The sequence below is a fragment of the Erpetoichthys calabaricus genome, chromosome 2, assembly GCF_900747795.2.
Source record: "Erpetoichthys calabaricus chromosome 2, fErpCal1.3, whole genome shotgun sequence".
NCBI classification, from domain to species: domain Eukaryota; kingdom Metazoa; phylum Chordata; class Cladistia; order Polypteriformes; family Polypteridae; genus Erpetoichthys; species Erpetoichthys calabaricus.
The window spans coordinates 165,916,048-165,928,361 of record NC_041395.2 but is presented as its reverse complement, the minus strand read 5'-3'; the positions used below and the strand labels follow the sequence as shown (position 1 = coordinate 165,928,361).

At 40.7% G+C, this 12,314-nt stretch overlaps 1 protein-coding gene across 1 annotated transcript in view; it reads left to right on the top strand.

Annotated features, from left to right (window-relative positions):
- Positions 1-12,314, top strand: part of klhl24a (kelch-like family member 24a) — an 83,003-nt gene that overhangs the window by 56,933 nt on the left and 13,756 nt on the right. The window contains exon 5 of the mRNA XM_028825683.2: positions 707-895. Within this exon, the coding sequence (XP_028681516.1) occupies positions 707-895 (189 nt within the window). The remainder of the gene's footprint in view (positions 1-706; positions 896-12,314) is intronic.

Sequence of the window (12,314 nt, the reverse complement as noted above, 5' to 3'; positions counted from 1 at the left end):
TACCTCCCCCGGGACGCTTGGTGGCAGCCTCCCTGGCAGACGATGATTCCCCAACCAGGCGCATGGCTCCATGGGAGATGGAGTCCTCCACAGCCTGGTTGGGGGCTCGGATGGCCGCCAGGGGGAGCTGCATGGACTTTGCAGCCCGGCTGGTCAATTCCTCAGCCCCACCCGGAAATGCAATTAGGCCCAGGTGATCAAGCACCTGGAATACTTCCGGGTGGGGTATAAAAAAGGCCAGCCACCACCACTCGGGAGAGCTGGAGTCGGGTAGGAGGTGGACAAGGCCGGTGCAGAGGGGGCGAGGAGAGGCCTGAGTGTGTTGTGTGGAGAAGAGAGAGAAGGCTGAAGGAACCAGGACTTTGGGAGCCTGTGGGAGGGTTTGGTGAGGTGCAGTAAGGACTTTGTAAATAATAGTAAACTGTGTAAATAAACGTGTGGTGATGGACTGGAACGTGTCTGCCTGTCTGTGTCCGGGTCGCCTATTCCACAACTAATAAAGACACAAAAACACATATGTCAAAGACTTGTATCCCTTGTTGTATAAAAGTCTATTAATAAAAAATATATACAAAAATGTTATGATCAATCCTGATCCTTCACCTTACACATTTAAGAAAAATTAAAACTTAAATAAAACTATAATTTTGCAGTGCATGTCCAGTTAAATAACTATTCTCACAGTTTACTCTCTGTCTGTTTTTAGGTTTATGTGGTTGGAGGTTATGATGGTCAGAACCGTTTGAGCAGTGTTGAATGCTATGATTCATTCTCAAATCGCTGGACAGAGGTGGCTCCTCTGAAGGAAGCTGTGAGTTCTCCTGCTGTGGCCAGCTGTGTCAACAAACTTTTTGTAATTGGAGGAGGGCCGGATGACAACACTTGCTCAGACAAGGTGAGTGCAGACTCCAGAATCCACGTTATAACATGTGGTCATCACATACAGCATTAAAACAATATATTCAGCATTAGCGTTACAATTAAGCATTCACTTGATTAGTGTCTTATTGAGTGAGCCTGAAGCCCATAGCTCAGGTAACATTTTTTATTCAGTCACCCTGCTTTAAAATAATATTACAATTTCTCTAATTGTTTTCAGAGTAAGAAACTAAGCCATTTTTTGTAACTGGTGTGCTTCTTCAAGCTTATTAAAATGAAATATTTTAATCAAGATGAAAATATTAAAATACACTTGTAAAACTGTTTTTGTTATATGATAGTATCACTGTGTGTTTCTCCCTGTGGTAGACCCTATCATACTAAGAAGCCACATCATGATATCTAAGTTCTATTTATCCTTCTCTCAGCATACAGTGCATCCGGAAAAGTATTCACAGCGCATCACTTTTTCCACCTTTTGTTATGTTACAGCCTTATTCCAGAATGGATTAAATTCATTTTTTTCCTCAGAATTCTACACACAACACCCCCATAATGACAACGTGCAAAAAGTTTACTTGAGGTTTTTGCAAATTTATTAAAAATAAAAAAACTGATAAATCACATGTTCATAAGTATTCACAGCCTTTGCTCAATACTTTGTCGATGCACCTTTGGCAGCAATTACAGCCTCAAGCCTTTTTGAATATGATGCCACAAGCTTGGCACACCTATCCTTGGCCAGTTTCGCCCATTCCTCTTTGCAGCACCTCTCAACCTCCATGAGGTTGAATGGGAAGCGTCGGTGCACAGCCATTTTAAGATCTCTCCAGAGATATTCAATCGGATTCAAGTCTGGGCTCTGGCTGGGCCACTCAAGGACATTCACAGAGTTGTCCTGAAGCCACTCCTTTGATATCTTGGCTGTGTGCTTAGGGTCGTTGTCCTGCTGAAAGATGAACCGTCTCCCCAGTCTGAGGTCAAGAGCGCTCTGGAGCAGGTTTTCATCCAGGATGTCTCTGTACATTGGTGCAGTCATCTTTCCCTTTATCCTGACTAGTCTCCCAGTCCCTGCCGCTGAAAAACATCCCCACAGCATGATGCTGCCACCACCATGCTTCACTGTAGGGATGGTATTGGCCTGGTGATGAGCGGTGCCTGGTTTCCTCCAAACATGACGCCTGGCATTCACACCAAAGAGTTCAATCTTTGTGTCATCAGACCAGAGAATTTTCTTTCTCATGGTCTGAAAGTCCTTCAGGTGCCTTTTTGCAAACTCCAGACAGGCTGCCATGTGCCTTTTACTAAGGAGTGGCTTCCGTCTGGCCATTACCATGCAGGCCTGATTGGTGGATTGCTGCAGAGATGCTTGTCCTTCTGGAAGGTTCTCCTCTCTCCACAGAGGACCTCTGGAGCTCTGGCAGAGTCCTGGGTGGTTTTGAACTTCTTCCACTTACGGATGATGGAGGCCATTGTGCTCATTGGGACCTTCAAAGCAGCAGAAATTTTTCTGTAGCCTTCCCCACATTTGTGCCTCGAGACAATCCTGTCTCGGAGGTCTACAGACAATTCCTTTGACTTCATGCTTGGTTTGTGGTCTGACATGAACTGTCAACTGTGGGACCTTATATAGACAGGTGTGTGCCTTTCTAAATCATGTCCAATCAACTGAATTTACCACAGGTGGACTCCAATTAAGCTGCAGAAACATCTCAAGGATGATCAGGGGAACAGGATGCACCGGAGCTCAATTCTGAGCTTCATGGCAAAGGCTGTGAATACTTATGTACATGTGCTTTCTCAATTCTTTTATTTTTAATAAATTTGCAAAAATCTCAAGTAAACTTTTTTCACATTGTCATTATGGGGTGTTGTGTGTAGAATTCTGAGGAAAAAAATGAATTTAATCCATTTTGCAATAAGGCTGTAACATAACAAAATGTGGAAAAAGTGATGTGCTGTGAATACTTTCCGGATGCACTGTATATACATGCCACCTTAGTGCATTATTTTTTTCATATGCAGTTATTGAAGCTTACTGTCCCATGAAACAGTCATTTAACCAGCCACTCACACATAACATAACATAACATAACATAACATAACATAATAAATCATGATATTTCCTTAACCTGGATGCACAGATTATGACTGATTCTGGGAGCTGTATCAAGACTTATTAAACAGAATATTATACTTTACAAATTGTTGATGCTACATGCAGGAATTAATATTAGTGTGAAAGTATATGAGAGAAAATATATGTAATTTTAGAATGTAGAGAAAAGCCAAGCAAAATGACACCTTTTATTGGCTAACTAGAAAGATTACAATATGCAAGCTTTCGAGGCAACTCAGGCCCCTTCTTCAGGCAAGATACATCTTGCCTGAAGAAGGGGCCCTGAGTTGCCTCGAAAGCTTGCATATTGTAATCTTTCTAGTTAGCCAATAAAAGGTGTCATTTTGCTTGGCTTTTCTCTACATTCATAATGGCTAACACGGGTACAACACCCTAGTACTGTAATTTTAGAAAAAATACAATTTAGGTTCCTGTGACAATGAAAGATTATCCAGAAACTTTAAAGACTGGTTTGATATTTTTGAGGTTAAAGAATTTTTTTGATCATCGTAGCATACATTAATTTTCCCCAGAATACTGCATTGTTAGTTGAAGCATTATTTATAAATAAAAAGCCTCCCCGAGTGGCTTACAGTGAGGGTTAATGAGGTATCAGAAAGGTGAAACTAAAGCATTAGACCGTTTGTATCAAAGATAGGAATGTTCCTGAATATTGATTCATGTCTTGAGATAGCATATCACAATATTGCATATCCATAATGTTTTAGAGAAATATTATTTTTTTGGTGTAACACCACCATTTTAAATTGGTAATAATAGTACTAGTAATTGTAGTGATAGTAGTAGGAGCAGTAGTAGTAGTACTTCATTTCCAGTAAAAAGCACATTGTTGTTAAAATGACCAGTAACTAACCCAGCCAGCACCACAAGTACACTAAAATTCACAATGTGCCTGCCAGTCATATATTTTATGCTATCCCACATGCACATATATAAACATAATAACCAGTAATAAAGATCACAAATACATACATGAACTCCAGCTATTCATTTTACTTCCCATAAAAATAAGATATAACCTTTAACCCTCATGTTTGTGGTTAATTGATATGAACAATCAGGCTATAATTTTTTTCCTAGAAATGTTAATTTTTATGATTATTTAGATGAACAAGCTGTTATTTTATCCCATTGATATTTATGACTATGAAGATGGAGATTTAATACTAAATCTTACTTGATTAGATGCATCTGGAGAAACAAACATAGGAAATCTACAGCCTGCATACATATGAAACTCGGAACAGCTTGTGATTTGTGGTGCACATGTAGAAAATGTAAAATAATGCTTATCATGGTGCACTGCTTTCGCTACCAAGAGTGGGACTTGCTGCTAAAACCACTGCAAACCTAAGGCGACATAATTGTTTTGTCACGTGATGGTGCTTTTTATATTAGTTATTGTTTTCAGGCTGAAAGATGAGCCTCCAATAAAAAAAACTGAGTGTGACTTTTTATGTACTATAAGTCCATTGGTGCATGTTCATTTCATAATAGATTTCAGAGAGAACATAGCCAAAAAGCATTTTACAAAGTAACAGGAATATAATAAAGATCAACTAAAGATGGAAATATTGATTATAGGATAACTGGAATGCAAAATAAATCTGAGAGAAGTGTTGCAAATATCCTGCTGTGAAATTATTAACAAAAAATGACTCAACAATCTTGATATATAATTTCAATATTATTTAGAAAACTGTTCATTGTAAATTGAAAGCAAGGAACCAGATAGAATACTTGTCCTTTCTAACTTGATTTGAACATCTTTGACCAATGGTACCACAGGCAAACCTAGGTGGAAAGTTCCACAAAGTAGCACTGTCTACTTTAACCCCAGGACTGGTAATAAAGGATGATGGTATAAAATCAGCTTCAGATTCAGCTTCAAGAGGTGAGCTGGAAATTCCATAAGATGTTCTTATGCTCTGATAGCATTTACTTGAAGTAATTAAAGCAGGAAGTGAGCATGTACATGGTCAGTGTTTAAGAGTGCTTTACATGTAGAACTAGGAGTCATTAGCTATGACTGAAACATGGGGCCATATCAGTGGATGAAGCATCCCATTACCAACTTGCAGATACTGAGACTCTTCTTCTTTCGGCTGCTCCCGTTAGGGGTTGCCACAGCGGATCATCTTCTTCCATATCTTTCTGTCCTCTGCATCTTGCTCTGTTAGACCCATCACCTGCATGTCCTCCTCTCACCACATCCATAAAACTTCGCTTAGGCCTTCCTCTTTTCCTCTTCCCTGGCAGTTCTATCCTTAGCATCCTTCTCCCAATATACCCAGCATCTCTCCTCTGCACATGTCCAAACCAATGCAATCTTGCCTCTCTGATTTTGTCTCCCAACCGTCCAACTTGAGCTGACCCTCTAATGTACTCATTTCTAATCCTATCCATCCTCGTCACACCCAGTGCAAATCTTAGCATCTTTAACTCTGTTACCTCCAGTTCTGTCTCCTGCATTCTGGTCAGTGCCATCGTCTCCAACCCATATAACATAGCTGGTCTCACTACCATCCTGTAGACCTTCCCTTTCACTCTTGCTGATACCCGTCTGTCACAAATTACTCCTGACACTCTTCTCCACTCATTCCACCCTGCCTGCACTCTCTTTTTCACCTCTCTTCCACAATCCCCATTACTCTGTACTGTTGATCCCAAGTATTTAAACTCATCCACCTTCGTCAAGTCTACTCCCTGTATTCTCACCATTCCACTGACCTCCCTCTCATTTACACACATGTATTCTGTCTTGTTCCTACTGACCTTCATTCCTCTCCTCTCTAGAGCATATCTCCACCTCTCCAGGGTCTCCTCAACCTGCTCCCTACTATCGCTATAGATCACAATGTCATCAGCAAACATCATAGTCCACGGGGAGTCCTGTCAACCTGTCCATCACCATTGCAAATAAGAAAGGGCTCAGAGCTGATCCCTGATGTAATCCCACCTCCACGTTGAATGCATCCGTCACTCCTACCGCAGACCTCACCACTGTCACACTTCCCTCGTACATATCCTGTACAACTCTTACGTACTTCTCTGCCACTCCCGACTTCCGCATACAATACCACAGCTCCTCTCGAGGCACCCTGTTATATGCTTTCTCCAGGTCTACAAAGACGCAATGCAGCTCCTTCTGGCCTTCTCTAAACTTCTCTATCAAAATCCTAAGAGCAAACATTGAATCTGTGGTGCTCTTTCTTGGCATGAAACCATACTGCTGCTCACTAATCATCACCTCACTTCTTAACCTAGCTTCCACTGCTCTTTCCCATAACTTCATGCTGTGGCTCATCAATTGTATTCCCCGGTAGTTACTGCAGTCCTGCACATCCCCCTTATTCTTAAATATCGGCACCAGTACACTTCTTCTCCACTCCTCAGGCATCCTCTCACTTTCCAAGATTCCATTAAACAATCTGGTTAAAAACTCCACTGCCATCTCTCCTAAACACCTCCTTGCTTCCATAGGTATGGACCAACAGCCTTTCCATTATTCATCCTCTTTATAGCTGTCCTTACTTCCTCCTTGCTAATCCGTTGCACTTCCTGATTCACTATCTCCACATCATCCAACATTTTCTCTCTCTTGTTCTCTTCATTCATCAGCCTCTCAAAGTACTCTTTCCATCTGCTCAACACACTCTCCTCACTTGTGAGTACGTTTCCATCTTTATTCTTTATCACCCTAACCTGCTGCACATCTTTCCCAGCTCAGTCCCTCTGTCTAGCCAGTCAGTACAGGTCCTTTTCTCCCTCCTTAGTGTCCAACCTCTCATACAACTCATCATACGCCTTTTCCTTAGTCTTCGCCACCTCTCTCTTCACCTTGCGCCTTATCTCCTTGTACTCTTGTCTACTTTCTGCATCTCTCCGACTATCCCACTTCTTCTTTGCCATCCTCTTCCTCTGTATACTCTCCTGTATTTCCTCATTCCACCACCAAGTTAACTTTTCCTCCTTCATTTTTCCAAATGTCACGCCAAGCACACTTCTTGCTGTCACCCTTACTACATCTGCTGTAGTTTCCCAGCTGTCTGGTAACTCTTCACTGCCACCCAGTGCCTGTCTTACCTCCTCCCTAAACTCAACCTTGCAGTCTTCCTTTTTCAACTTCCACCATTTGATCCTTGGCTCTGCTCTCACTCTCTTCCTCTTCTTGATCTCCAACGTCATCCTACAGACCACCATCCTATGCTGCTTAACTACACTTTCCCCTGCCACCACTTTGCAGTCTTCAATCTCCTTCAGATCAACTGTTCTGTATAGGATGTAATCTACCTGTGTGCATCTTCCTCCACTCTTGTACGTAACCCTATGTTCCTCCCTCTTCTTAAAATACGTATTCATCACAGCCATGTCCATCATTTTGGCAAAATCCACTATCCACTGACCTTCTTCATTCCTCTCCTTGACACCATACCTACCCATAACCTCCTCGTCTCCACTGTTCCCTTCACCAACATGCCCATTGAAATCCAATCACCACTTTCTCTCCCTTGAGTACACTGTTCATCACTTCATCCAACTCACTCCAAAAATCTTCTTTCTCATCCATTGCACACCGAACTTGCGGTGCATATGCACTAACAACATTCATCATCACACCTCCAATTTCCAGCTTCATAATCATTATTCTGCCTGACACTCTTTTAATCTCCAAAACACTCTTGACATAATGTTCCTTCAGAATAACTCCTACCCCATTTTTCCTCCCATCCACACCATGATAGAACAATTTAAATCCACCTCCAATCCACCTGGCCTTACTCCCCTTCCATTTAGTCTCTTGCACGCACAATATATCAGCCTTCCTTCTCTCCATGATACCTGCTAACTCTCTCCCCTTACCAGTCATACTGCCAACATTCAAAGTTCCTACCCTCAGTTCCACTCTCTTTACTTTCCTCCTCTCCTCCTGCCTCCAGATACGTCTCCCCCCTTTTCTTCTCCTTCTTCTTTGGCTAACAGTAGCCCAATTTCCACCAGCACCCTGGTGGCTAACAGTACTGGTGGCGGTCATTGTTAACCCGGGGCTCGACCGATCCAGTATGGAAATTTTTATTGTTGTCCGCATATTGATTTGGCAAAAGTTTACACTGGATGCCCTTCCTGACGTAACCCTCCCCATTTATCCGGGCTTGTGACCGGCACGAAGAAACACACTGGTTTGTGCATCCCCTGTGGCTGGGTTTTGCAGATACTGAGACAAAGAGGACTAAGCAGATTACTAGCAATTTCTTTTTAAATATTTACATTTATAGACATAATTTATTAAAAAAGACATCCCCAAGCCTTAAAACATTATAGACAGTATGGCATGTCCCTCATTGTGCTGCAAATCTGGGTGTGTGTAGGATATACCAGTTAGTTTGTGCTTAATACTCACATTGGACTATTCAGATTTAACCTAGGATTCAATACTGGAGTGTATGCTGTTTAAAATATTTGAAGCTAAAGGCAGCCTATCTTGGTTCTAGAACTCATGGGGTCATCCTGTGCTGTGCTCAAAATGGGAGGGTGCCCCAAGATTTCTTGGGAATATATCAGAACTAATCTGGAATCTAAATTTGTAGAGTCTGTCTCTTTGAGCTGCCCTTAAAACTGTCCACTAAATTGCAAATGAAAATGTGTGACACTTAGGGATAGTATGATGCGTCCTAGTGGTTAGACAAGTGAATAGTTATCTCCTAATACAGTGGGATCTCGGTTCACGAACGTCTCGGTACACGTACAACTTGGTTTACGACCAAAAAGTTCGCCAAACTTTTGCCTCATTTCACGACCACACATTCGGTATACGAACAAGCCAGTTTCCCTTTCGGTTTGTGCGCGCCGATGATTTCCGCACGTGTTGCATTGTTCTCGGTCAGATGTGCGTGCATGCTTTCGCTGTGAAGTCTTTGTGCTCTATTTCATTTCCCTTTCGGTTCGTACTCGCCGATTACTGTATTTAAGCACGTGTTCAGCCTCTCCCTGTTCACTGTTCTCAGTCAGACGTGCGTGCTTTACCTGTTAACTCTTTGTGCTCTACAGTATTTTGTGTGCTTTTGCAGTTAACCATGGCTTCTAAGCAAGTGAAGAGTGGTGAGAAGAAAGTGTTGCAATGTTACTTTTCTGTTTTTTCAAATGTTCATTTTTTTCCCTGTGCTTAAAACTCATTTAAAAAGAGTGTTTACAGCGATCGGGTTGTAATGCTATTAGCGTGAACTTCTGCAATGTTACTGTCTTGGTTGGCTTTTAAATAAAGTTCGGATTTGTTCAAATGTTCCTTTTTTCCCCATGTGCTTAAAACTCATTTAAAAAGAGTGTTTACAGCGATCGGATTGTAATGCTATTAGCGTGAACTCCTGTAATGTTACTTTCTTGGTTGGCTTTTAAATTACCGGTAAGTTCGGATTTGTTCAAATGTTCCTTTTTTCCCCCCTGTGCTTAAAACTCATTAAAAAAAAAAAGTGTTTATACAGCGATCGGATTGTAAGACTATAGCGCGAACTGCTGCAATGTTACAAAGAGAGAGGGGGCTTGCGTGCTGCTGAGAAAGAGAGAGAGAGAGAGAGAAAGAGGGCTCGCGTGCTGCTGAGAGAGAGAGAGAGCCTGCGCATGCAGCTGAGCAGGGAGCCTGGGTGTTTGTGTCAGTGTTATTCAATGTTTTTACATTAGTTTACTATTACACTGTGCATTCTATGGTGTAATTAACTATATTTGTGCTTAAAAATCTTTAAAAAAATATATATTTACATACAGTTCGTATGGTCTGGAACGGATTAATTGTATTTACATACAATCCTATGGGGGAAAATGCTTCGGTTCACGACCAAAACGGTTTACGACCAGAGGTTTGGAACGAATTATGGTTGTGAACCAAGGTTCCACTGTACTTGCTGTTGACCTTTCCCTTGAATGGGCAACCTGGCCTTAACTTCCCCTGCTTGTACTAGGACCTGTCAAACAGAAATACTTGAGGTCTTCTGTTATCCCTCCATGGTTTATCTCACCCTTTCTAGGATAAGGGTCAGGTATTATTAGCATATCTTGGACCATTTTCCCCCTAATGTTCTTTCAGGGCACCATGTATGACAGGGTTTTTGGTTCCCAGCAGCTGCTGCTTCTTTACACTAGTAAGTCAAGTTGTCTCCCTTCCAGCAAGGATCTGTCTTTCTCTTCTGGATGTTTCATGGGGAACTTACCTGTGTATGTTGTCAGATACCAGACATCCTTGTTCCTGTCAACCTTTTATTAGCTGAGCACTCTTTGAAACTACTGTATGTTAATCACTATTTTTGTGTTATTTTTTTTATCTAGACAGGCAATAAAAAGAACTTTAGTTAATACTTTAATGAATATATAAAAATGTTTAAACTGGGGTGAAAAAGCAGACCAGATCTTAAAAAATCTAAGTTGCATTTCTCTGAATGATTTCTTGCTCCGGTTCATAACATAATTATACAAATAATTTAATCTTGTGGAGTGTCACTCTTACGTATTCTATTTTGCCTTCTTCCTTAAAAGTTTTGTCTTTTTATTTGAAATTGGTGTGTATCTAATGGATTTTGCAAAGGAAGGATACTGGAAGTTCCTTACATGTGAATTCATACTACGCTAAGGTGTAGGGTTGCCTGTAGCATGAGTAAGAGGGGAAGGGAGGGAGTTTTGATTTACAGAGCATGTAGGCATGTGTGCCCATGCAGCTACAGCGATCATGCTCTAGAGGTATCTGATTGGGAAGCCAGTGTGTGCTTCAGGGTTGGATTCCCAGAAAAGCTTTCCATTACTGGTGTTCTTGAAATTTTTATGTTTTATATTTAAATAAAATTAAATGCTAAATAGATGTCGGAAAGAGGATGCTTCTAGATAGAACGTTTGTCTATCTGAGGTTGCTTCTACCATGTGTTTAAACAGAGTCATGTTGTGGTCTGTACATTAAAGTATATTGAAAATTTTGAGTCAAAAAGTATTGTGTGAATGATCTGTGAAAGAAAAGGTATCCTCTGGCAAGTTTGATTTGATTTACTTGAATGGTGTCAACAATTGTAAAGTATGGATAAACCTACAAACAAAGAAACATTCAAAAACAAACATGCATGTTTACTTTAGAAAGCTAATGAAGCACTTTAAGGACAGTTTTGAAGCTGCTAATGTTGTTTTTACACAAAGTCATGCTGTTTTCCTTTAAGATGCCTCCTCTGAGTATAATAATTGAGCCAAGGCCTTGGTGTGTTGACTTCATTTTCCTGCTGAATTCAGGAAGTTCACAAGTTCAGATTTTCAAGAATACATTGACCTAGATACAGTAAGCCACAAGCTGATTCGATGCTTGGAGTTTTTCTTGTCCACATCTGCTGATGAGAGGAAGCTAATTATTCTTGTGTACACTGAACAAAAACATAAAAATATCTTGTACTGTAGAGGTTTAAACTTTCTAATTTAATGCAACAGCAAACTTACAGTTTGTGAAGTGCAAAAATGAAAAAAAAGTACTTGTGACTTTTACTTGTGACTTTAAAAAGGGACACACTTATTTAGAGCAAAATAAAAGTTTGCAGTAGTTTCGCCTACTTAAGAAAAAAATAAAGAAACAACTACCACTGGCTAGCCAGCTTTATATGGTCACATGACTATTTTCAAAAGGGTATTTATTTTTGATCTCATACTGACTTTTCAGCTTTTAACTGAGATAATGTGAGACGAACTGGTGCTTTGAACCATTTGGTTTAGAAGGGCCTTTTGGAAATACATAGTAATGTGGAGGAAAGAATTCTCATAATGTTCCGTTAGGCTTCTGTGGTCTCATAGAGTTTTCTTTGTTTTGTTTTTCTATTGTTTAGCATTCTATATACAATTTATTGATTTTGGAAAATGATACTCATCTTTGTAAAGTAGCATGGTGGCACAGCGACTAGCTTTGCTGCTTCACAGATTTAGGAGCTTGGGTTCTACAGTAATCCCTCCTCCATCGCGGGGGTTGCGTTCCAGAGCCACCCGAGAAATAGGAAAATCCGCGACGTAGAAACCATATGTTTATATGGTTATTTTTAGAATGTCATGCTTGGGTCACAGATTTGCGCAGAAACACAGGAGGTTGTAGAGAGACAGGAACGTTATTCAAACACTGCAAACAAACATTTGTCTCTTTTTCAAAAGTTTAAACTGTGCTCCATGACACGACAGAGATGACAGTTCTGTCTCACAATTAAAAGAATGCAAACATATCTTCCTTTTCAAAGGAGTGCAAAGCAAGCAGTCAAAAACAAAATCAATAGGGCTTTTTGGCTTTTAAGTA